Source organism: Rhinoderma darwinii, chromosome 4, assembly GCF_050947455.1.
Source record: "Rhinoderma darwinii isolate aRhiDar2 chromosome 4, aRhiDar2.hap1, whole genome shotgun sequence".
NCBI lineage: Eukaryota > Metazoa > Chordata > Amphibia > Anura > Rhinodermatidae > Rhinoderma > Rhinoderma darwinii.
In genome coordinates this window covers 364913868-364941329 of record NC_134690.1, presented here as the reverse complement: position 1 = coordinate 364941329, position 27462 = coordinate 364913868, and the positions used below count along the sequence as shown (strand labels likewise).

The 27462-nt window shown below is 41.3% G+C and overlaps 1 protein-coding gene across 2 annotated transcripts in view; it reads right to left on the bottom strand.

Moving 5' to 3' along the window:
- Positions 1-11951: 11951 nt before the first annotated feature.
- The window catches only part of ANKEF1 (ankyrin repeat and EF-hand domain containing 1), a 55331-nt gene continuing 39820 nt past the window's right edge, over positions 11952-27462 (bottom strand). Inside the window, exons 8-11 of one of the 2 annotated variants that reach the window (XR_012883249.1) lie at positions 24660-24856; positions 20776-20898; positions 12733-13492; positions 11952-12123 (exon numbers count right to left, since the gene is read on the bottom strand). Coding sequence is in view for 1 of the 2 variants with exons in the window: in XM_075863072.1 (XP_075719187.1) it covers positions 13325-13492; positions 20776-20898; positions 24660-24856 (488 nt within the window). In the remaining variant the exon portion in view is untranslated. Of the gene's footprint in view, positions 12124-12593; positions 13493-20775; positions 20899-24659; positions 24857-27462 lie in introns of those variants that run through there. The other variant, XM_075863072.1, reaches the window with a different exon arrangement.

Below are 27462 nucleotides of genomic sequence, written 5' to 3'. Positions count from 1 at the left end.
GATTTTGTAAGTTAGCCCACTGTCAAAGACATGAACAGTCTAGAATTTTTAGGCTAGGTTAATTTTACCAGTGAGAGATAGATTATATAAAAAAAAAAGAAAAGAAAGTCGCATAGTCAAAATTATATATATTTATTTGCATTGTGCACAGAGAAATAAGTATTTGATCCCCTACCAACCATTAAGAGTTCAGCCTCCTCCAGACCAGTTACACGCTCCAAATCAACTTGGTGCCTGCATTAAAGACAGCTGTCTTAAATGGTCACCTGTATAAAAGACTCCTGTCCACAGACTCAATTAATCAGTCTGACTCTAACCTCTACAACATGGGCAAGACCAAAGAGCTTTCTAAGGATGTCAGGGACAAGATCATAGACCTGCACAAGGCTGGAATGGGCTACAAAACCATAAGTAAGACGCTGGGTGAGAAGGAGACAACGGAAATGGAAGACATACAAAATGACTGTCAATCGACATCGATCTGGGGCTCCATGCAAAATCTCACCTCGTGGGGTATCCTTGATCCTGAGGAAGGTGAGAGCTCAGCCAAAAACTACACGGGGGGAACTTGTTAATGATCTCAAGGCAGCTGGGACCACAGTCACCAAGAAAACTATAGGTAACACATTACGCCGTAATGGATTAAAATCCTGCAGTGCCCGCAAGGTCCCCCTGCTCAAGAAGGCACATGTACAGGCCCGTCTGAAGTTTGCAAATGAACATCTGGATGATTCTGAGAGTGATTGGGAGAAGGTGCTGTGGTCAGATGAGACTAAAATTAAGCTCTTTGGCATTAACTCAACTCGCCGTGTTTGGAAGAAGAGAAATGCTGCCTATGACCCAAAGAACACCGTCCCCACTGTCAAGCATGGAGGTGGAAACATTATGTTTTGGGGGTGTTTCTCTGCTAAGGGCACAGGACTACTTCACCGCATCAATGGGAGAATGGATGGAGCCATGTACCGTCAAATCCTGAGTGACAACCTCCTTCCCTCCACCAGGACATTAAAAATGGCTCGTGCCTGGGTCTTCCAGCACGACAATAACCTGAAACATACAGCCAAGGCAACAAAGGAGTGGCTCAAAAAGAAGCACATTAAGGTCATGGAGTGGCCTAGCCAGTCTCCAGACCTTAATCCCATCGAAAACTTATGGAGGGAGCTGAAGATCCGAGTTGCCACGCGACAGCCTCGAAATCTTAATGATTTACAGAAGATCTGCAAAGAGGAGTGGGCCAAAATTCCATCTAACATGTGTGCAAACCTCATCATCAACTACCAAAAACGTCTGACTGCTGTGCTTGCCAACAAGGGTTTTGCCACCAAGTATTAAGTCTTGTTTGCCAAAGGGATCAAATACTTATTTCTCTGTGCACAATGCAAATAAATATATATAATTTTGACTATGTGATTTTCTTTTTTTTTTTTTATATAATCTTTCTCTCACTGGTAAAATTAACCTAGCCTAAAAATTCTAGACTGTTCATGTCTTTGACAGTGGGCAAATTTACAAAATCAGCAAGGGATCAAATACTTATTTCCTTCACTGTATATATATATATATATATATATATATATATATATATATATACATATATACATATTGCTTGAAAATACCTTCATAGAGAAGGTGAAACATTGTAGTGGATGTTGGATTCAAAGTTACTATAGTAACTGGGGCCTATGTAATAAACTACACGGGCCCCTGTTACTATAGTAGCAGACAGTATTCTTACCCACCTCGGTCCTGACATCTCTTCGCATTATGACGTCACGACACTGTGCAACGTGCATGATGTCACGATACTGTGGGCCGCGCACAACGTCGCAACGATCGATGGTGTCAGGACCTCCGCTGCTCCCGGAGGTGAAGAGGAGGGTAAGTATAACATTATTGTCTGCTGGGGCGCTGTATGTAAGCCTACCATGTGTTAGGCTTAGATACAGGGTCCATCATACAGGATCACACATGGTGTGATCCTTGTGGTAGGCTTACATACAGGGTCCACCGGACAGTATCACACATTGTCCCTGGTAGGCTTAGATACATGGCCCATGTGTGATCCTTTCTGCTGGGCCCTGTATGTAAGCCTACTACATTTGTTACTAATGTTTTGTTTGTGCTTTTTTTACAGGTTCGGTTGTTAGACTGTTAGTCGGATTCGAGGACTACTTCGATGATGCAGCTTTTTTTTTATTCTCAATAAAATAGTTACGAAGATTGTGTGTTTTTTTTTATTTCAATAAAATATTTTTTCTATGTTTTTTTTTTTTTAAACGTTATTACTACAGCATTAGTAATGGCTGCTGGTTGATTGACAGCATCCATTAATAAGGCGGGGCTTAGTGTTAGCCATTGCAGAGGCTAATACTAGCCCCCATTATTATCCGACCCCTAGGGTTACCGGGAAGAGCTGGGTGCGATCCAGTACCCGACCATCTGTAGTGATTGCCGAGCACTGGGGTGGCCACAGGCTGGTATTATTAGGCTAGGAAAGCCTAAAAACAGTGGGCCTTCCCATCCTGGAAATGCTAGCCTGCTGCTGCTATGTTGTATCTGGCTGGTTATGAAAAATAAGGGGACCCCACATAATTATTTTTTTTAAATAAATATTCGCCGCATTTTTCATAACCAGCCAGATACAATCAATATGGCAGCAGTAGACTAGCATTATCAAGGTGGGACGGGCCAAGGTTTCTGGCCTTACCCAAACTGATAATACCAGCCTGCGGCCGCCCCAGTGTGCGAGCATCACTACAGATGGTCGGGCACTAGATCGTGCCCGGCTCTTCCTGGTACTCTTGGTGGTGGTGCGTACCAGGGTAATAGTGGGGGTTAGCGCTAGCCTTTTCACTGGCTAACATTAAGCCCCGCCTTAGAAATAGATGCTGTCAACCAGCCAGCGGCCATTACTAAATAGTAGTAATAAAGTTTAAAAAGAATACAAGGACATAAAAAAAATATTTTATTGAAATAAAACCCCCCACATAATCCTCGTTAACCAATTTATTGATAACAAAAAAATGCTGTTATTAAAGTAGGCCTCGAATCCAAAGAAGTCCAATAACCAAACCTTTAAAAAAACAAAAACACACAAAAAAAATTTTAACACATAAAAAAGCAAAGCAATTATCAGACGCTCCGGCCGTGGATTCCGCTCCTGGAGAAGCCCCTTACGTCACTATCCATATATAGACAGTTACGTCAGGGGTTCTGGCGGGAGAGAAATCCCAGGCCAGACCGTCGGCAACGCTCCGGCTGGGGATTCCTAGAGGGAGCCCCAAAGGCGTTATCTACAGGAAGAATGTGTAGCGCTATCTACAGGTAGGGGGTGTGTAGCGCTATCTACAGGGGGTGTGTGTGGCACTATCTACAAGTAGGGTGGCGCTATCTATAGGGGTGTGTGTGTGTGTTTGGCACTATCTACAAGGGGGTCTGTGTGGCACTATCTACAACGGTGTGAGTGGCACTATCTACAGTGTGTGTGTGTGTGTGTGTGTGTGTGTGGTACTATCTACAGGGGGCTGTGTGTGGCCCTACCTACAGGGGTGTGTGCAGCACTTTCTACAAGGAGATGTGTGTGGCACTATCTGCAGGGGGTCGTGTGTGGATCTATCTACAAGGGGGTGTGTGTGGCACTATCTACAGGGGGCTGTGTGGCCCTATCTACAGAGGGAACTGTGGCATTATCTACAGAGGGCACTGTATATATGGGGGCACAAACTTGGGGCCTAACTTCTTTATCGGGACATAAAGGGGCCTAACTTTTATATGGGTGAGTTCCCGGGCAAAGGGATCCACTAAGTCTGTGTCGCCCAAGGGCCCACATAAACCTGGAGCCGGCCCTGACTGTACTGATCTTTACCTGTACTACATGTACTGTACTGTTCTCTACCTGTGCTAAATGTACTGTACTGTTCTCTACCTGTACTACATGTACTGTACTGCTCTCTACCTGTGCTATATGTACTGTACTGTTCCCTACCTGTGCTAAGTGTAGTGTACTGCTTCCCACCTGCACTGTACTGTTCTCTCCCTGTGCTCTGCATGTACTGTACTGCTCTCTACCTGTGACCAAACTCGTCAAGCCATGTCTTTATGGACCTCACTTTGTGCATAGGGGTACCATCATGCTGGAAAAATACAGGGCCTCCCCAGGCTATTGCTACAAAGATGGAAGCATGCAATTGTCTAAAATGTTTTGGCGCTGGCTAGACTGTGGTGTGGAATCCCACACTTTAAGGTAAGGACTTTCCCAGTCAGATTCCCAGGTTGCGGTCCAGATTCCCAGGAAAGTAGCCAGGGTTCATCAACGGATTAGTAGTCTGGAAGAAACAAGTCAGGAGTCAGGCCAGAAGTAGAACCACAGGAACCAAGCAACAAATCCAAATCCAAAAGGCAAGACAGAAGCGTAATCCAGGAAAAAGTCGGAGGCCAGGATCAGTGTTAGGAACAAAATCAAATAGCAACAGGAAAAATAGCTGAAGGATGTACCTTCATCTGAAGACGAGGACTAATGCCTGGTGTCCCATTTAAATAGGCCGCCAGGACCAACATCCTCTTGGAGCACCAATTGCCCCGGCAACCCGATGCTGCTAACGATGCACGGCCAATTCCAGCATAACTGTGGCTGAAGACAAGCGTAGAGGAGGAGACATCCGGTTTCCTAGCAACCGGTCATCGCCGTCAGCTAAAGCCCTGGCTCCTCAGAGAGATGCGTTGCTGGAACCGGGCAAATAACACTTTGTATGCTGTAGCATTAATATTACCCTTCACTGGAAGCAAGGGGCCTAGTCCAACCCCTGAAAAGCAGCCACAGACCATTATCCTTCCTCCACCAAATTTTATAGTAGGCACAATGCATTCTAGTTGGTAGCATTCTCCTGACATTTACCAAACAAAGACTTGTCTATCAGAAAGTGAAATGGGATTCGTCACTCCAGAGTACACGGCGGTGGCGTGCTTTAAACCATTTCTTAGACGGAAAGTAACAGAGATTAAAAAAGGGCAATACTGTAGAAGTGGACTTTGTACCAGCACAATATCACCACCCCTTGGAATTTCCACACTGATCATTTCTGTTTGGCTGTTTTCTTCTTAGAAATTTGTTCCAGGTTGAAAATAAAATGTACCTGTATTTGATGTAGTCTTTCAGTTAAGTAATATCCTTTCAGATTCAAATGTTCCAATGTTATTCCAAAACAGTGGCTTAGTTGCAGTTGGCAACTCCTTACTTTTTGTCTGAATTTGTTTTTGTATGCGGGTCCCATTGTTCCTATACAATGAACAGGATGAATGTTACTTGCACCCATCTTATTGTATCCACTAAGAATAAGCAATCCCAGAAGTATCTACCTGAGCCATACATGCATATTTATGCACTATTTATGAATTATTTGTGTACTGTATGCACATTTTATCTGGACTCTGTATGGCACTACCTTGCTAATTTATTAACTATTTATCTGGTCACTATGTGAGTCTATTTTGGGAACTGTGTGACAATATATCTTTGACTGTATGCACTATTTTGAGTTTATGGCACTTTATCTGGTTCTGGTATTATACTGTTTATCTATGCTCAATATGACTTCATTAACCATACAGTGTATACCATAACACACTATACAGCACTATTTATGGGAATTGCTGATTGACGTCAGGAAACATAGTTTCTAGCACGTGCACTTAAACTACATTTTTGCTCAAACCTAAACGTAAGAGACAATTACAATTAGTATTTGTGTAAAGGCAAACGGTAAAAATATATAGAAAACAGGACAAAAGTAACTGAAATGCATTGCAAAGAGTATATGTGGTCTTATAAATTAGGTTTTAGAGTATGTTATAGTGCTGGAAAATCCGTACAATTCCAAGCAATATAGCTGTGGTGACCATATTCTACTATACGCTATTCTTGCCCTATCTATACAGAGTTATGGTAAAAATTCAAAATGAGCTTTGAGAAATATCAAATATTCCAGCAGAAAAAAAGCTGTTTCATCGTCGATATTCCCCAATCTTAAAAGGATATTTTTCCCTCCACAGCCATGCTCCCGGCCACTGGCTCAGCTGGGAACTGCAGCACAGATCCATTCTATGGACACCTTTAGGGGCTTTTATTAAAAATGTTGCACCATTTAGCTTCTCTGTATCCCAGTACATGGCAAGCTGCAGAATTCCGTTCACAGTCAAACACAAAAGAAAGCTGGTCTGACCGCTTGATCTTCAGCGGCTCTTGTGCGCTCCTGGGCACTTGATCAGAATTGATCAATTTTGACTTGATGAGACCAAGCTGTCAAACCAGCTCACTGACAGATTCGACTATGAACGGCATTCTGCAGCTTCTTATGTATTGTGACAAATAGGAGCTTCAGAAGCTAAATGGTGCAACATTTTTAATGGAAGCCTCTGAATTACAAAAGTTAATTTTAAGTAAAAATACATGTCTTTAATTTAAAAAAAATTAAAAAGCACAAATGGTGTCCATGGCCATAGAGCTGTGTTGCAGTTGCCAGCACAGCGGTAGCCGGGAGCGCCTCTGTGCTGGGAAAGACTGTGAAATGGACATAGTGATATGCATCACTTTATGAGATGGGAATACCTCTTTAATTATTGGCATCAAATATTGACATCATAAGTGATATATTAAGAGATTGTTGCTACCAGCCCAATATAGTATGTTTGTCCGGTGATTTCTATGTGTCATCTCCTTTTACAGTAGTATAAAGTTAAGAAAATTGCACATTTAAATACCAAAGCCATTGTATTTCAAAGAACAATGAGAAAGTAGCCCATACAATATTTATCATTAGAAGTTCACAACAGACCTTATTTCTATTGCTGTGATTTTTCTTTAATTGCAACACGGATAACATGCACCATCTCAGTTTCCTGGGCAGACATAATATGTCCAACATACCAGAGATGTAAAAACAGCACGGCCGTAATCGTTTTCTATTTGTTATGTTACATCAGCAGTTTTCTTGCAAACATTTTCCATGCAGGCCCCATGAGAGACCAGATACATTACTGTGCACATATCATATATTAATGGGATGTAATGTCATAAAAGGGATTATAATGGGTCTGTCAAACCTATGCAGTTTCTTCCATGTACATTTTCTTACCATTGCTACAGTATTAGAGGAAGAAATTGTAATACAATAATATATCTATCAGCCTTCCTTTCCATGCAGAAAAAGTCTAGTGACAATGAATAAACAGGAAAATCAAATTCATTCCAAGTGCTCTACCCAGTGAATCAACAGAATTCATACCACATTTATGTTGCCTTTACTCTCTGAATGGAGAGAGAAAAATTGAGTTTATTCCCATCTGACAAGTGGCTACCTCTCTATTTGGCTTCTATTAGGAAGGCAGGTCATGTGAATCAGCAAACAGGGGACACAGGACCCCTGTACTTCGATAGGTGAGGGTCCCAGGGATAGTACATCCACCTATCAGTCATATGCTCTGTTTAAGATGAGAATACCCCTTTAGAATGATTTGGACGAAGTTGTTTTAACTATTTTTAATAATGTTCCAAGTCTGAACTAGGTGATGTGGGTTAATATTGGTTTTACAAAGGAAATTGGAACCCCCAATTGTCAATTTAGTCAAACATTTTTAGGAGGATTAGCAGAGAAATGATACAATGCTGAATACTAAGAAAAGATCTAGAATTGTTATTTCATGTGAAATACAATTATTTACTAAAACAGACGTGTAAGGAGAGCTGACCGGACTTTTTAATGATGATAAATGTAAAGTTATGTTCTAGGCCACAGTAATAGTCTTGTCGGCTATACAATAAATTGAATACTTTTATTAAAATACAGAAGGGAAGGAGTAGGACTTGGGTATAACACATTAAGCTAAGCAGCAGCACTCAATGCCAAGCAGCTTCTGCTAAAGAATTCGTTTTTTTTAGGGTATATCAAAGGAAAATAAAAGCCTGTGATTTAATTACAATATAAAGAGTTAAATAAATACTACACCCCTCTATAAATTACTTTTAAAGCCACATTTAAAAAATGTGATGCAATTTTGACAAGATATAGATGAGCTGGAGAAGGCTCAAAAGCATGCAATTAGTTTAAAAGATAGGATTTGTTTGGCTTAATAATAAGACACCATAGAGGGGATCTTAGGGAATGTATGAATTTCTACTAGAAGATAAAGGCAATATGTTACACAGAAAATATTTATCTACATCACTCCTGGTCCTAGTGGAACTGATCTTCTACCATAGAAAGTACACAAAGGCAACACATGGAATTGAATGCTTGGCCCATGTTCAGATAGAATAGCATAGGTAAAACATTGGGTTGAGCTATGGAAATCAGGGAGTTAAAACAATGGTTGTGATGCTCTTCTGCATTTGTTTTTTGAGGAATACTAAGTGATAATTGGAGTGAGACAACTATGTGTGGGAAGTAAAATGATCAAAGCGACAGCGAAATTTATATTCTTTTGTCATCAGCGACAAAGCTCCAGCTTAGATAATTTTCATTTTCAGTTTTAAAAGCTTCCCTAAAACTACTCAGCAGCCCATGAATTTACAAGTGACAAATAACAGGGCTTATGAGCCATAGTCATGGCCACAGTGCTGCTGTTTTCCTTTTTTCCTTCCTTAGGTGAAAAGAATTGAGCTGTTTTCTGACACCTATGGTAAATGCAAGGGAAAGATGGAACATTTATTAATAACGTGAAAAATAATGAAACCGGAGATAAGCAGGTGAATGAATAAAGCCGAAGAATAATAATTAGCGATAAACAGAAGGAAGAAGACAACTGCGATGTCAGTCATATGACAATTGTCTTTTGTTCCACATTTACCCTGTTTGACAAATAGAAATTAATTCTATTTTTACTCTAGTACCGTAATCTTTAAATATGGAGCCTGCCTTTAAATAAAGCATCCGAACATAACAGTTTAGTAGTACTTAAAGAGCTATTGCAATAATAGCATAAACACGCTGTGTATACAAAATAGGTCTCTAAAGAAAAAAGATGTGTTCATTATTAAAAGTAAAAATTTTATTTATGGCCCATCTCCCTCCAGTGTGTTGATGTAGGAGAAAAGACTAACTTCCTCCATCTGCTGCATCACCCAATGACTTAAAACAATAGCCAGCATTTCCTAGATACATTCAGTGCATAGTGTGAGGTTTCCATTGTATCTGTGATTTTCTCACACCTGAGATATCAGGAGAAAAGACGGTACGGTCGGATATAATTTTTGCACAAAATCCTGTCCACAACTACAATCCTGACATAAAATGATCTGAAGGACATATTCACCTTTCTAAACATTCCTGCACGTGGATTTACATAAGCCACGGCTGCAAAAGTCAACATTGCTGATGACCACACAAAGTCGCACGAACTAGCCAATTTCAGTGGGGTTCGCTAATAGTTAAACATGTATGAGGGCCTCCTGACAGTACCAAGACAGATTTTTATTTTGACATGCCTAATCTTTTGTTCCCCTGGAAAATAAATGTTGCCAGATAATCGCCATGGATCGTTCCAAGGATCCCTCTTTATAGAGGCTCTCTGCTCTGATTCCTAGAAAAGTATCTACAGGGAAGGTCTCTTAGATGGGGGAGTTCTGAGTAGGAGCTACATTTGGATAGGGGATGTCCAGATGGTACAGCCCCTTTTAATATTTTGTGTATTGTGAGCTAGCAGGCTAGTAGAAACAGTGACTGTGACCGGGCTGAAGCTCCGCTGTATCTTTAACATGACAGACAATGATAATAACTTTGTGTTAGTGAATAAGGAAAAATGGGGGATCTGCAGCACAATCCGCTGAGCTTTGAAGGGAAAGGCTCCACAAAGGTGCTGTACATGAGGAGCACTATACGGTTTTATTTTTTTTTTAACTCTGGTTTGCTTTCTTAACAATGTTGGTAACTACATTTGCAAATAGTAACTTTCATTGTTGGGGTCATTTATTGGTAGGAATTTAATACTTTTTACTAAGAATTACATTTTTTGAAGGTCTTAAATTAAAGGCACTCATACTGTTGTTCCAGAACAACTGCACATTCATTCCTGGAACACATTAATATTAACTACTAGCATTTTAAAATAAATGTAGGGTTATACTTAAAGGGATTTTTTTTCAGAACAAAAACCTTTTTTTTTTTCTGCTTTCTGTGAAGTCTACAGTGTGCCTCAAGTTTCCAGATAAGAGACCGCAGCTTTTACTGAAACAATATACTGTGGACTGTGTTTTTTGTTAGTTAAGAGTTTTGATGCCCTTAACTCAGTTAGAGGAGGCAAAATGATTTTTTACATAGAGGATATTGTTCCTTAGTGCTATATATAGCTATCCCTTATTGAAATCACATATGTATATATTGGATCTAGCCTCTCTATCTAGAAATATTGTCACACTTATACTTTTAGTGGCACAAAACTCCACCTAAAGCGTTTCTGCACTGCACAAGACATCTGTGGTATGTCATCAGAGGTGTGGTTAAATAAATAGTGCTAAATATGGTGCTTTGACTTTGGTATTTATTTCATGCAGTCGCACGATAGAGTATCTGACAGCATCAGTAACGGCAGTAATGCACGGACGTACAGGCAAACCCACCAGGCGGACCAAACCCGGTCAATCAGCCAATGCTATATCTAAATGTCATCAATGACATTGGATCGAGGGCTGATGGATTTCCAATCACTCCCTCTGGTGGCAGCCAATAAACTACTAGCGTGTGGTTACCATAGAGATCATAGGGTGGCCGTGTAAACAAACCGGCATGTAGAGAGAGGTAAATGAACAAACGAAAAGGAGAATAATGATAGAAGGACAGTGCATAGAAGTCACAATGTTTGCCCTGTCATGAAAGACAATATATTATATCCTAGATGTAATGGCAAGACCGATCATATTCATACTGGCTAGACCATATAGCTATAGTGACCTAACAAATTATGTTAATGATCGCTCCATACTACAGTAAGTGTGATGACGTACGTGGATTTTTGTGTCATTAAAATGATATGTGTGACAATCCTTCTAGATAAAGAGGCTAGATCCAATATTTATGTGATTTTATTGCGGGATAGCCGTTTATTGCACTAAGGAACAATATCCGTTTTCCATCTGCTCCATTAGCGCTGCCTCTCTGTAAAAATCACTTCGCCTTCTGTACCTAGAGCCTAAATGAATGTAATTTTCTAGTGACTTGCTTAACCCGATAATTTTAACTGTTACTTAATAAATGACTATATGTTAAGCGTTCATTTAAAGAGAACCTGTCATGTTTTTTTTTTAACCACTTACCTCCCCTTATTCCTGGCGTCCACTCTATTGCAGCGCTGTAATTATTATTTTTATGGCCCTCCAATTGTCCCACTACGGCCCCTGCCCCACTTGGTGCCTAATAAGCTCATTTTGAGTAAAGGTACAGAAAGGAGGGGACCTCATCTCTCCTCAGTAGTAGTTGCCTCCTGCTTCGCTATGTCCAATCATTGCGAACAGCTTCATAGCAAAGCAGAAAACCTGCAGTAAATCTTGTGAGATCAGCTGGTCTTCTGCATCGCTGTGAAGCTGTTCGCTGTGATTGGACAGCGTCATAGCGAAGCAGGAGGCAACGACTACTGAGTAGAGATGAGGTCTCCTCCTCTTTGTGCCTTTACTCAAAATTATCATATTAGGAGACAAGCGGAGCAGGGGCCTTAGCGAGACAACGGGAGGGCAAAAAGAAGTAGAAATTACAGTGCTGGAATCGAGAGGAAGCCAGGAATAAGGTTTAAAAAAAATAAAAATATGACAGGTCCTCTTTAAGGCAGTCTATTAATTCAATTGATAAGTTGAACGTCTACCCTACATAATCTTTGTTCTAAGTATTTTAAACATCAAGCATTAAATAAGAAATCATTTTCTATATAACCTTTAAGGAATTTGTTTATTAGAAGAATTGATGTATAAACTCTTTAGATTGGTTGAATTAGCTAAATTGTCGGTGTCGAGAGAGGAGCGGCACCAGCCAGAAGGAAGAAGACCCCGGGACTGGGTAAGTATAGGACGGCGGTGAAGAGTGGCAGCCATTAAACACTCATCATAAGCAGATCAGCAGGTCCTGTATCTGAGAGCATCTGTATCTGAGGGGACATTAAAGAGAACTGTAAAACATAGAGAATCTGTGACGGGATGTGTGCATGGAGGTGTGGGGCACTGCGGGTTATTAGGGGCTGGTCAGAAAGTACAAAAATGACAGGGCTGTCAGCCCCCCCCCCCCATAGAAAATGAACATTTTAACATGAATAAAGTGTCACACACTATAAAAATGCAGTGATTTCATTACTAGTAAAGCAGATCATTGGGGCCCCCAGCACCGGAGCACTCTGCGATCAGTTTATTGTTGGGGAGACTTTCTAACAAAACAGAATTGTCAAAAGCAGACAAACTCTTTAGGGTAGAAGTTTCCTTTAAGCTATTATTTGGGAATAGTTGTAAATATTAAAATATTTATATGTAAAATAGCAAAATTATTACAATCAAAGGTAAAATATATACTTAATTTACTGCATAACCAGTATAATGTCTAGACTATATAGAAATGTTATAACATGTTACATACAAATGCATGATACAGACACCGTCGATTGGTTATGCGTCTAACATTAAATAAAGTCAGTTTCCCAATCAGCACTAGGCAAACCTGGGTAGATTGGGGGTCTTATGACTATCTGGATAAATATGTTCTTTACCTGTCTATCCAAGGATGGGGAAGACCAAGGACCCACTATGACTCTGTGGTCCAAGGGTCCATATAAAACTTGGTGCTGGTCCAAAATAAGGTCATTCCAATGTCAGGGTTCCCTGGGATAAAGCTAAGAACGCTAATGTGAATATAAAAAATATATATTTTTTTTGTTTGTTGAATGAGTCACACCTAAAAAGGTGAAATAAGACTTTGGCCATAAACAGATTTTTTTACAGCCTATATTCTTCTGTAAGTGAGACTAACGTGGCTAAAAGTCCAAGCTTAAAATTTTAGATTCTCTTCATCCTAAACTGGGTCCTCAAGGACCAATTGACTCTCATTTCTAAACCTTTGCCATTGCCATCACATCACCTTTTTACTGATCTAAGCTGTCAGAGTGATCACAAGGTAGACTACATTTTAAGGTATGAGAGAAAACTTGCTTAAGAAATATAGTCATTACAAATTAGCACCTTAAATATTGGCATTGTAAATACAGTACTGTTATAGAATTGATAGTAATGGCTTTAAACTTTTCATGTCACATTTATTACATGTAAACTGTATATCATGTAAACTTGCCCCCAAGTAACTATTCAAATGCACATTGAAGGATCATTATTCATTAGTGTCAATGACTTCTCCATTAGATTCTTGCTAAATGGCATCTTGAAGTTTTCAAAATCAACTTCATATGTAAATCGCTCCCTCTGATTCTCTCTCTTCCTTATACGATCTGATGTTGCGGGCTCCGTAATCCAAACCTTGGAAAATATTACAGAGTTAATTATTAGTAAATGGAAGAGATAAAAAAGACTTTCCCATCAAACATAGAAACTGGAATAATAATCCATATACACCAGAGTAAAATATGTCAATTCTATGGAGGAAAGCCCTTTTGGACCAAAGCAATATTGATGAACATATAGCCTATTTAATCACTAGGACCCAGGGACCGGGTTATATTACTTGTAGGTATCATGCCTATATTCAGCTTGTATACTTTGCCCATGATTTGTAGATCTAGTGTCCACTGGGAAAAAAGTGGGCAATAACAGCAGTAGCAATGGTGCGAAAAAAGTAAAATCTTCCTCTTTGAGCTTCACAGTTGTTGTCACTTACCCTGACCCAGTGGGCAGCAACTGGATTCTCCTAACCTTGTAGGAAGATGGATTCAGAAAAGAGAAATATTAAATCCATTTGGAGTAGTTTCTTTAAAAAAATGATAGCGTTTATTGATTGTGTCCATGTTCAAAGAGATATTAGGTTAAAAACAAATCCCTCATCAGCAATTCTACCAGGAAATATTAAAAAAGATCCAGGATCAAACAAACCAGACGACAGTTCTACACTTACTAATTAGATTTTTTTATGAGGCAATTATGTGATACCTCATTTCGGAAACGTCACAAAAAAAAACATTTAAATTTGACCTTCGAGAAGAGATTTAAGAACTACACTTTTGCCTTGCAACACGTAGAGAAAGGAGCTTTTTATGGGCTAAACAAATATTTGTCATGCAGATAGGCCATGGACTCTCCCTGCTCCCACATTAAACCATTTGCTCCTCCTGAAGAAACACCTCTCAAATGGTGATTTTAACAAACACTCAATAAATACATGAGGAATTTCCAGCACATAATATAAAAGTTGACTGAAATGACCAATTTCACAAGACCCTCATTTTAAAATTATACGCAAATAATGGTTCGCGATCTGTGATATTAAATTTTTACACTTCCTGCTCATTTAACCCCATAGATGCCGCGGTCAGTAGCAACCTCAGCATCTAGGTGGTTAGAAAAAGGGATGCAGCCCCCTGTAACGTTACATTGGCCCCGTGGGGTGCCGATGGTTGGCATGTCAGCCTGGAGGCTTGATGAAGGCCCCTAGGTCTGCAATCTTTGTACTCCTATTAAGCCATGCTTCCGTCCGGGCTTCATAGGAGACTATCAGTATAACAATATACTGAAATATATTAGTACTGCAGTATGTCATGCAAGCGATCCAACGATCTCTGTTTCAGTTCCCCTAGGGCAGGGGTGGGGAACGTCCGGCCCGTAGTCCGTATAAGGCCCCCGAGATCATTTGTTCTGGCCCGATCTCACTCAGACCGTGCTGCCACTGCGTCATTCGCTACTTGGCTTAAGTATGGCGGCGTTGGCGGTCTGAGTGAGGTCAGTGCATTCCAGCCTGAGAGTGCACCAGTCTGGTCACCTGACATGAGGTCAGGTCACCGGACTGGTCCACTTCCGGGCTGAACAGTCCAGTCACCAGAATTCACGTCAGTGACGTGAGGTCAGGTGACTGGACTGGTCCACTCCTGTCACAGCATGCCCCGACATTACTCTGACCACTGCTGCCACCGTGTCATTCCTTCCTTGGCACTTTCCACCCTACTAACTCACATTTAGGAGCAGGAGAAGAGCGGACGGAGCCAAGTATGCCGACGGTCTGAGTGAGTTCGTTGCGTGCCGGCCCAAGAGTGGACCAGTCCGGTCACCTCACCTGAGTCAGTGACGTGAGGTCAGGTGACTTGACTGGTCCACCCCCGTCACAGAATGCCCCGACCTCACTCTGACCACCGCTGCTGCCGTGTCATTCCCTCCTTAGCTTCGTCAGCCCTTCGTCAGCCCTTCGTCAGCCCATTTAGGAGGAGGGCAGCGGTCTCAGACAAGTATGGCGGCGGTCTGAGTGAGGATGTTGCGTGCCAGCCATGGAGTGGACCAGTCCAGTCACCTGATGTGAGGTCAGATGACTGAACTGGTCCACTCCCGAGCTGACACGCACTGACCTTCTCACTCAGACCGCCGCATACTCAGTACTTGGCTCCATCTGCCCTCCTCCTGCTTCTGAGTGTAGACATAGGATAGGACTACACGACATAGGATAGGAACTCATGAAGTGAGGTCAGACGACTAAGGTTTTTTTTTCAAGGACATTTATGATATATCCACAGGATATGTCATAAACATCCAATAGATGCTGGTCCCACCTCTGAGACCCACACCTATCTCTAGAATGGGGCCCCCTAAACTCTGTTCTACCTCTCTGTGTTCCGACTGATTTCTGACCATGAAAAAGAAAACAGCATAGCTCACTGAGCTATGGTGTTTCCGTAAGTCCCATAGAACTGAATAGTAGATATGGAAACAACATAAATCGCATGCTTCCGTAACTGCCATTAACTACTGTTTTCTTCTTAGAAAAAAGAGGGGGAGACGAAACCTCCAGCTCACCTTTTGTACGTAGATTTTGCACATTTGTCACCGCACGGATCCTCGCGTCGGCACGCGATATGTGGACAATAGAGAACCAAACAGGGTGGATCCAGCGTTGCTGTAGATAAAAAGGAACTTGTTCATGGCTAGGATCCTAGCCATGATTAAGAACGCAGGAAGCGTTTGAAACGCGTAGGCTTCCCCAACTTTTTCATTTCTCTCCTCGCACCCTAGGACATCATATAGATTGATCCTATTTTTTTTAAAATCTTCATTAAACTTGGAACAAGTTCCTTTTTATCTACAGCAACGCTGGATCCACCCTGTTTGGTTCCCTACTGTTTTCTTCTGCATGGTCGGAAATCAGCTGGAACACAGAGCGGTAGAATGGAATTTAGGGAGCCCCGTTCTAGAGATGTACTTGTCTTGTTGCTCAGTTGTGCAGTGGGGCCTTCCACTTCTCTTTCTACTCTGGTTAGAGCCTGTGTGTGCTGTCCTCTGAAGGGAGTATTACACACCGTTGTAGGAAATCTTCAGTTTCTTGGCAATTTCTCGCATGGAATAGCCTTCATTTCTAAGAACAAGAATAGACTGTCGAGTTTCACATGAAAGCTCTCTTTTTCTAGCCATTTTGAGAGTTTAATCGAACGCACAAATGTAATGCTCCAGATTCTCAACTAGCTCAAAGGAAGGTCAGTTTTATAGCTCCTCTAAACAGCAAAACTGTTTACAGCGGTGCTAACATAATTGCACAAGGGTTTTCAAGTGTTTTCTAATCATCCATTAGCCTTCTAACACAGTTAGCAAACACAATGTACCATTAGAACACTGGAATGATGGTTGCTGGAAATGGGCCTCTATACACCTATGAAGATATTGCATGAAAAACCAGACGTTTGCAGCTAGAATAGTAATTTAGCACATTAACCATTTATAGAGTGTATTTCTGATTAATTTAATGTTATCTTCATTGAAAAAAACTGTGCTTTTCTTTCAAAAATAAGGAAATTTCTAAGTGACCCTAAACTTTTGAATGGTAGTGTATATATATATATATATATATATATATATATATATATATATATATATACACATATATATATATATATATATATATATATATATATATATATATACAAGGTGGGCCATTTATATGGATACACCTAAATAAAATGGGAATGGTTGGTGATATTAACTTCCTGTTTGTGGCACATTAGTATATGGGAGGGGGAAAACTTTTCAAGCTGGGTGTTGACCATGGCGGCCATTTTTAAGTCAGCCATTTTGTATCCAACTTTCGTTTTTTCAATGGAAAGAGGGTCATGTGACACATCAAACTTATCGAGAATTTCACAAGAAAAACAATGGTGTGCTTGGTTTTAACGTTACTTTATTCTTTCATGAGTTATTTACAAGCTTCTCTTTGTTTACAGCCATTGACATGTCGCAGAGGTTAACACGTGAGGAGCGGATAGAAATTGTGTTGATGTCTGGTGAACGCAGTACCCGGGTCATTGCAGCAGATTTCAATGCAAGACACCCTACGAGACCACCCATCTCCCATGCTACAGTTTGCAAACTGCTTGCCAAGTTTCGTGAAACTGGTTCAGTGTTGGATTTGCCCAAATGTGGACGCATGAAAACTGTCACTAATGAAGAAACATCAGTGGTTGTCCTAGCTTCATTCAGCAAGAGCCCACAGCGTAGCACTCGCCGCATGTCACTGGAGAGTGGCATCAGTCGAACATCCCTTCGGCGGATATTAGCTACTCACAAATGGCACCCTTACAAACTCCAGCTGCTGCACCATCTCAACGAGGATGACCCAGATCGGCGCACTGAATTTGCAGAATGAGCAAAACAAAAATTGAAACAGGACCCTCAGTTTACACAGAACATTTTGTTCAGTGATGAGGCAAACTTTTATGTGAATGGTGAAGTTAACAAACAAAACCACCGCTATTGGTCTGACACTAACCCACATTGGATAGATCCCTCCAAGACTGTTGGAACACAAAAATTGATGGTATGGTGTGGTATATGGGGTACAAAGATAGTGGGGCCATTCTTCATCAATGGAAACCTCAAGGCCACGGGATATCTGAAATTGCTACATGATGATGTGTTTCCCTCTTTATGCACTGAAGCTGGCACGTTCCCTGAGTTTTTCCAGCAAGATGGTGCACCACCACATTATGGGTGTCAGGTCCGAGCATTCCTAGATGAACAGTTTCCTGGAAAGTGGATTGGTCGTCATGGGCCAGTTGAATGACCCCCTTAGACTTTTATCTTTGGGGTCATCTGAAGGCAATTGTCTATGCTGTGAAGATACGAGATGTGCAGCAACTGAAACTACGGATACTGGAAGCCTGTGCTAGCATTTCTTCTGCGGTGTTGCTATCAGTGTGTGAAGAGTGGGAGAAGAGGGTTGCATTGACAATCCAACACAATGGGCATCACTTTGAACACATTTTATAAGTGGTCAGAAACTTGTAAATAACTCATAAAAGAATAAAGTAACGTTAAAACCAAGCACATCATTGTTTTTCTTGTGAAATTCTCGATAAGTTTGATGTGTCACATGACCCTCTTCCCATTGAAAAAACGAAAGTTGGATACAAAATGGCCGACTTCAAAATGGCCGCCATGGTCAACACCCAGCTTGAAAAGTTTCCCCCCTCCCATATACTAATGTGCCACAAACAGGAAGTTAATATCACCAACCATTCCCATTTTAATTAGGTGTATCCATATAAATGGCCCACCCTGTATATAAAAATATTAGGAGTTAAAAAAACCAACTTTTCCCATTTTCCCCCAAGCACAATGTAAAAACAAGATAATTAAAATAACTGTAAAAGTCTGAACTCATACAATATATCATAACTTAGCCCACAAGGTGAATGCAGTAAAAAATAAAAACACCAGAATCACTGTTTTTTGGTCACTTCATCTCCCACAAAAAATGGAATAAAAAGTGATCAAAAAGTCTCACCTACCCCAAATTTGTACCATAAAATAAGCCCTCATACCGGTCAATCGATGGGGAATAAAAAGCTATGGCTTTCGGAACATGGCGAGAAAACTCAAATTTTATTTTTAACAATCAGTTTTTTTCTTGTAAAAGTAGTAAAAGATAAAAAAAACTATATAAATTTGGCATCGCCGTAATCGTATTGACACGCAGAATAAAGTTAAGATGACAGTTTTACCGCATGATAAATGCCATAAAAGCGAAACCCCCTAAAAGATTGAGGAATCTCTGTTTTTTTCCTATTCCACTACACAAATTATTTTTCCCTAGTTTCCCACTACAGTATATGGTACAATAAATGGTGCCGTGAAATATACAACACGTCCCACAAAAAAACAAGCCCTTATATGGCTATATTGATGGAAAATAAAAAAGGTATGGGAAGGTGGGAAGGAAAAAACAAAAGTGAAAATGCGAAAAATGGCTGCGGCGGGAAGGGGTTATGTGCCTGATCTGCCAGTTTAGTCTGGCATGCTGATGGTCAGGTCGTTTCAACACACATCATGGCTTATCTTATTAATAAATGTATGGCCAGCTTTAAGCTAATAACTTTCCAAGGAACTAAACTACTAAGGTGCTAAAACTTTTAGTCTCATCAAGTTTGATTGAAGACCGCATGCTCGTTCTGGTGGATAAATCAAGGCACTTAATTTTACCAAAGCCCACAGCCTTATATATCCTTCTATACTCACACAGAAAAATAGGCTATATATGCCAGAAAGACAAGCAGCAGGTTATGCCCATTGCTTAATAGACATCTCAAGGGTTACATGCCCGAAATTGGATGGGGGAAGAATAGGAAGTGTTATACTGAGTAAGTGCATTATACATTTATATGGTTTTCCGTAAAGGGGTTTTCCAACATTGTTTTCCAAATTTTAAAATGCTCTCTTGCTGCTGCGTTGTGTCTATTAATGCTGACCAAATACCTTGTTCTGTACATTTCTTTAGTGTTCGGGTGCTGTAGCCTGTTTTTCTTCCCAACTACAAGTCCCATGATGCATAGCACTGGCATCTCAGTCAACAATCCTCTAAATACACCTCCTTTCCTTTTGAGTTAGCTCACCCACTTTTTAATCTTTATTAAATCACTAAATATACAGCCAAGGTATGCGGGTTCTGGCACATTAGAATGACTCAAAATGTCCCATAACAACTTTTAGCTTATGTGGTTGTTCAGAAAGACTGGGCACATGTGCAATTGGGCATTCAGTAAAGGCTGGGGGGCGGGGGAAAAGTGACGCAGGTGCTGTGAGACCACAATATTGAGTATGTGTGTTAAAGACATGATATGGATTAACCACACACGCTCAGAGAAGTTGGAGAAAGAGAAACCGGTCTGCCCTCTCCTCCAGTGACATTATCAATGACATGGCCGTTCACTGAGTCCACCGGAAAAATGATCTGAAAAGGATGTACGAAACGTCGGCGGAAGTGGCGATTTCCAATGTGGGATGCATCACATGACCAACTTATAGATACGGCGATTGGAAAACATATGGATAGTAAGTATATTAAGTATAGTAAGTATATTACAAAGTGCCTTGGATTTACATGTTGAGTCAGTCAAATGGTAGTAAGGCATTCCTGGAGAACCCCTTTCACAGCTGATATATTTTCTATTAAAACTTTTAATAAGAAGTTATTGTAACCATAATATATATTTAAGAGGAAATTATCTTACATTTTATAATCCCTATATCTTTTTATATGTATGCTGACTTGGAATCTGTTTTTAAAAAAATTCTAAGGCATCATTTATTGGAAAGTGAATTTACAAAAAGTTTCTTACTGTTTTTGGTACAAATGTTATGTCAACTTTCTTTGTTTCTTCCAAAGTTATAAGATTATTTAGTTGAACAATGGCACTCTTCTTCTCTTTTCTTGGAAGTAGAACTTCTGTAGATTTTGATATCTGCCAAGGATAACAGACAAGATCATTAGAATCACATACAGCTTTTACTTAACCCCGTTTGTGCCACAGACAGATTTTGCCTTTTGGACACTGTAAAGGGAAGTGTCCCTATATATATATATATATATATATATATATATATATATATATATATATATATATACACACATATAATATGTGTGTGTCTGTATAATACATATAATGTATCATGTGCCAGGGCTGTAGCAACACAGCCCTGGTCATGAATACGGTTGTAAACAAAGCAGGACAATTAGCATTGCCCTGCCTTGTTTGGAAACCATGGAGACAGGGGATAGTTATCCCCTGTCTCCATTTCAAGTCTCCCGCGCACACGGACAGTCTCGTGCGTGCACTCATGAGTCGGCTGGTGATACATTATCACCATGCCGACCCATGCTAGCCAGGGGCGAGCGCCACACATCCCCCGCTGCGAGCGTACCGGCAGGGTTAAATAGCCCTGAGTCGGTACGCTCAGGAGCCGAAGCTAGCTGGAGCTAGCAGAAGACAACCTCACCACCAGCTGAGAGCTGCCTGCCTGCCTCCCACACCACCACAACCCGGCTCACCTCTCCTGTCCTGTCTCTCTCCTCCAACGACCTGCTGCTACGGCTCCTGCTTCTGCCTCTGCTTCTGCTCCACCAATGAGTCACGCTAAGTATCAAGTGTAGCAATAGCTACACTTAACCCTGTCTCTCCCTGTCTCCTCCTGCTGTAATCCTTGCTTCCCTGAGTTAACCCCTTGCTCTCCCTGAGTACTGTCAAGTTAACCCTTGAGTCCCTGTGTTAACCCTTGAGTCCCTGTGTTAACCCTTATTGTCCCTGAAGTTCCCTGAGTTAACCCCTTGCTCCCCCTGAGTAATGTCCCTACTCTCCCTGAGTAAATTAACCCTTGCTTCCCTGAGTTAACCCCTTGCTCTCCCTGAGTACTGTCCCTACTCTCCCTGAGTAACCCTTGCTTCCCTGAGTCCCTGAGTTAACCCTTGCTGTCCCAGAGTCCCTGAGTTAACCCTTGCTGTACCAGAGTCTCTGAGTTAACCCTTGCTGTCCCAGAGTCCCTGAGTTAACCCTTGCTTCCCTGAGTAACCCTGTGTTCCCTAAGTTAACCCTTGATTCCCTGAGTAACCCTTGGTGCAAGTTAACCCCTTGCATTCCCTGAGTTAACCCCTTGTTGAACCCTGTTTACCTTTGCTGCCCTAAGTACCCTGCAGTGACCCTTGACCTGCACATCCCCAGGTACACAGTAACCCATTCCCCTTATTCCTCCTTATCCCGTATTAACCCTTAGTGTATAGGGAAAGTTATATTAGGAGGGAGTGGGACAGAGATAGTGAGCGTGTGAGAATTACAAGTAACTTATGTGTATTGTGTTGTAACGTAACTGTATTCTGTGTATGTTTAGGTAAGTCGGTGGCGGTATAATTAGGATTGTGATACCATCTTTATACTGTACTGTGATTAGTTACTGTATTTTATATATGAGAGTGATTACTGTATGTTAATAAATATTACCTTTATTTACTATATGGTCTTATTCCCTTGAGTAGCAGCAACAGCAATTAGATCGACGTTAGTATAAGGAAAAGGTAGGGGAACTAGGCATAACCCTAGTGACCCTGATTATAAAGGCGGTAGTAATAGTGGGTGTCACTAACCAGTGAATCCCGCTATTACCCCACCCCCTTTAACAGACACAAAGAACATGTTCAGGTTTTCCTTACTACATTCTGACAGGCATAACTTTGTAGCTGTGTGTTTTTTTCTTTGTTGTAGGACAAGTTCTATTTTTGGCACCATTTTAGGGTACATATAAATTGGCATTTACCATATATACATATTTTTGGTTTTGTTGTTCACATTCACTTTAAATAACATTTTAACTTTTCTGGGAATACCAAATATGTATATATCATTTCTTATGTGGTTTTTATGTATTTAATGAAAACCTTTGCTCTTTTAATTTTTTTGTTAATGTGAACTATTGTAAACTATTTCTATTTAACCACTAGGGGACTTTAAGCTTTTATTGCTTATTTTTAAAACCCCTTCCCGCCGCAGCCATTTTTCAGATTTTCATTTTATTTTTTTCCTCCCAACATTCCAAAAGCCAAAACTTTCTTATTTTTCCATCGATATAGTCCTATGAGGGCTTGATTTTTGTGGGACGAGTTGTAGTTTTTTGTAGCACAATTTATAGTGCCATATAATGTACTAGGAAACAGGGAAAAAATTATTTGTAGGGTAGAAAATGAAAAAAACAGCGATTCCTCCATTGTTTTTTGCGCTTAGTTTTTACGAAATTCACTGTGCAATGAAAACAACATGTTAACTTTATTCTGTGGGTCAATACGATTACGGCAATACCAAATATATATAGTTTTTTTCTATATTTTACTACTTTTACTTTTTGTGTCACCAAATTCTGAGCCATAACTTTTTTATTTTTCCGTCGATTAAGTGGTATGAGAGCTAATTTTTTGCGGGATAAGCTGTAGTTTTTAATTATACCATTTTGGGGTACATGCGACATTTTGATCACTTTTTGTTTCATTTTTTGTGGGAGATGAGGTGACCAAAAAATAGCGATTCTGGGATTTTATTTGCATAAAAAAACAACTTTATTTTACAAATTTAAACTTTTTTATTAGTCCCCCAAGGGGACTTAAACCAGTGATCGTTAGATCGCTTGCACTGTATACTGCAATACTAATGTATTGCAGTATATCGTGATTCTGGCAGACTTCTATTAAGCCCTGCCGGAGGCAGCGCTTAATAGGAGCACAAAGGTGGCGGACCTTCATTAGGCCCCCTAGGCAGCCATAGCAACCGTCAACACCACACGATTTCATTTCAGGGGGCGCGATGAGTTGTTAGAGGGGGTCGCCCCCTCTTTCCAACGATTTAAATGCTGCGGTCGCTATTGACAGCGGCATTTAACAAGTTAAACGAATGCGATCCCGCTTGTTACGCTGAAGTGTCGGCTGTAACATACAGCCGACACCGGCATCGTATGGAGCGGGTTCACTCCATGAGCCCGTTCCATACTTCCCCTACCCGACTTTGGCGTATGGATACGTCAAATGTCGGGAAGGGGTTAAAGCTATAATGCTGCAGGGTTACTTACAGGACAGACTTTAGGGCTGTATTTAGACCCTGGGCTGTCAGTATCAAATTGTCATTCCCGACAATTGCAACGCAGGGGCTGACAAGGGAAGTAACTATGGGGAGCCTCCTTCCTTTGTCAACTTTTTATAGATACCACAATGATTACAGCATCTAAGAAGTCACGGACAGCCGCTCTCCAGTCTGGGATTAGAGAAACCTCCAGTCCCCCATAAGTATAGGAGTGTGGCTGTCATTTAAATAATTAATCCGAAACATTACAGTAGCAATGGCCACCTCTATAAATGTTTTCTGTTTTGCTCCTGGCAATCCTTGTGTCTGTCTTTTTGACCATAAGGCATCATTGGGGCAGAACTTTTTTACAGCGCAGATCTGCTCCCCGGTTTTTCTTGCGCCATTGTATTTAATTGACCATTTCTTGCATCACTATATAGCAATTAGAGAAACCTGATATTGGAAAGATGTGATTGTAGGAAGTCATGATTCCAATAAATGGTGTTTTGCGTTCTACTGAATAAGTGTGAACTCTCAGAAAGAGATCCAGCAACAGCAAACAGGAACAAGAACAGTTTAAAAGTCAACAAAAAATGTAAAGGAAATGTATAAAATGGCTTCTTTACCTCTTGCTTTGCAGATATGGCTTCAGGTATTGCAGGAGTCTGTGGCTTAGATAACGCTTTAGATTTGCCTTCCATTTTACCTTTCCGCTTGCCCCCCTTCTTGTCTTTTGGTTTTGGCAAGCTGTCCAGTTTGGCTTGAATCAAGTCAATTAGTCTATAATCGGCAAATGCTTTTGCAATATCGAGAACATTTTGTCCTATTAGGATAAAAGAGGATCATAGATTGGGGATTATTACCTAATTACATGATGGGATGCATGCTTCAGTCCTAAATAATTCTGACAGCTGAAATTTTGGAACAGTTTGTTGCAGTCCAGACAATTCTCTGTGAGCTAAACAGCCTAATATATTTTATCTACACTCAGAAGTGAAACTTGAAGCTCCTGAGTCCCAATGCAACATCTATAACAGGGCCCCCACCTACCATATATAATTTATAATACTGGTGTCTTCTAATGCGACTGAGGGGCTTTTGGGCCCCCATAGGCTCCAGGGATTGCTACCTCTGCACCTCTTATAGCTTTGCCCCTGTCTACACTGATACATTGTAGCAAACTATCATGATTGGAAAGACTGATGAAGCAATTAACCCACAGGGCATTGCTTCAACTGGATCCAAATGTACCAAATTCTCAGCTGTTAGAAGTTTTAGGTCAGTATGGGTTTTTAGCATCTGGGGCCAACAATTCCCATTCACTGACAGAAAGCAGAGATCTTACAAATTGTGAAGAATTGTAACACAACGTATATTATACATTTGCATAACTTTTCATTATAAAGTGATTAAGTTTTGTTTTTTTAATCGAAAACCAGAAAACTCCTCTAGGTTAGATTGACACCTGCAGTTTTTGATGCAGTTTCTTTTAGCTAAAGCTAGAAGTGGATCATAAAGGAAGGAAAGATAAGACTTAGGGCGGGTTCACACATGGCGGAATTGCACTTAAATTCCGCTGCGGACACTCCGCAGCGTTAATCCGCAGCGGAGCCGTTTCTACATTGACTTTCACTTAAATTTAGCAGTGTTCGTTTACACGATGCGTACAATTCCGCTGCGGAGCATAGGCTGCGGAGCGGAATTTGGTGTCCGCAGCATGCTCTGTCTGTTGCGGAGCAGTGGCGGACTCATGGCGGAATTTCTCCATTGACTTCAATGGAGATTCAAAGTTCCGCAATGAAGTCCGCAGCTGTCATGCACATGTCATGTGTGCTGCGGATGCGTCTTGCTTTTTTTACTTGACATTTCTTCATTCTGGCTGGACCTATGTATTTCTAGGTCTACAGCCAGACTGAGGAAGTCAATGGGGCTCCCGTAATGACGGGAGCGTTGCTAGGAGACGTCAGTAAATAGTCACTGTCCAGGGTGCTGAAAGAGTTAAGCGATCGGCAGTAACTGTTTCTGCACCCGGGACAGTGACTACCGATCCCAATATACATGTATCTGTAAAAAAAAATGAAGTTCGTACTTACCGAGAACTCCCTGTTTCTGTCTCCAGTCCGGCCTCCCAGGATGACGTTTCAGTGTAAGTGACGGCTGCAGCCAATCACAGGCCAAGCACAGGCTGCAGCGGTCACATGGACTGGCGCGTCATCCAGGGAGGTCGGGCTGGATGCCGAAGGAGGGACGCGTCATAAAGACAACGGGCGGTAAGTATGAATTTCTTTTACTTTCACTAGGGAAAGTGCTGTCCCTTCTCTCTATCCTGCACTGATAGGGAGAAGGGAAGCACTTTTCCCGCAGTCCGCAGCAGCTAGTCCGCATCAATTTTCTGCACATTTTGTGCAGATCCGCAGCCGTAATCCGCAACCCGGATTAGGTGCGGCATTGATGCGGACAGTTGCGGAGGAATTCCGCCATGTGTGGTCATGCCCTTACAATTCTCCTTTCATTTACAGCCACTCCTGTGTTTGGCTGAAAAAAAACCTTCACCAAAAACTGCATCTAGAACTGCGGTTTCCCACATAGCGTAAACACTGCGTAATTTCCGCAACAGAATTCTGTGCGGAAAAACCGCAGCATTTACAGTAGCAGCAAAGTGGATGAGATTCAGAAAATCTCATGCACACTCTGCGGAGAAAAAATCCAGCGTGAACGTTAATAAATTCACCTGCGGTGGGGAATTTAATTCTGCGATTTTGTTGATTTTCCGTTGCAGGTTTTCCTCATTGAATTCAATGAGGATGCAAAACCTGCAACAGAAATCCAAGTGTTGCAACTTTTGCCACGTATTCGCAGGGATTACGCCGCAAAAATCACAACTACGGAAAAAAAAACCTTATACTTACCCAGAACACTCTCCTTCCTGCAGTCCGGCCTCCTGGAATGATGTTAGATCCCATGTGAATGCTGCAGCCAATCACAGGCTGCAGCGGTCACATGGGCTGCAGTGTCATCCAGGGAGGCCGGAGCGGACTGGGCAGGAGTGATGCGTCGCCATAACAACGGCCTACGTAAGTATGAGCACTTTTTACTTCTGCTTTGCGCAGCGGAAATTCCGTCCGAATAAACGCATCCCAATGTGGTGCAGTTTTCGGATAGAATGTACTGCGGGTTCCAGGTTGGATACGCTGAGTGGTTTTTATGCAGCGCATCCATCCTGTGGGAACCCGGCCTTATAGGCTACAGCCAAGTCTGGCAGCAGGAGCTTTTGTCTCATGGTGTCTTTATTGGTCTCATCTCTGCCTCCCCTTAGGGCAGATACAGACGGACGTTGTGTTTTTGCGCGCGCAAACAACGCAGCGTTTTGCGCGCGCAAAAACCATTTGACAGCTGCGTGTGTCATCCGTGTATGATGCGCGGCTGCGT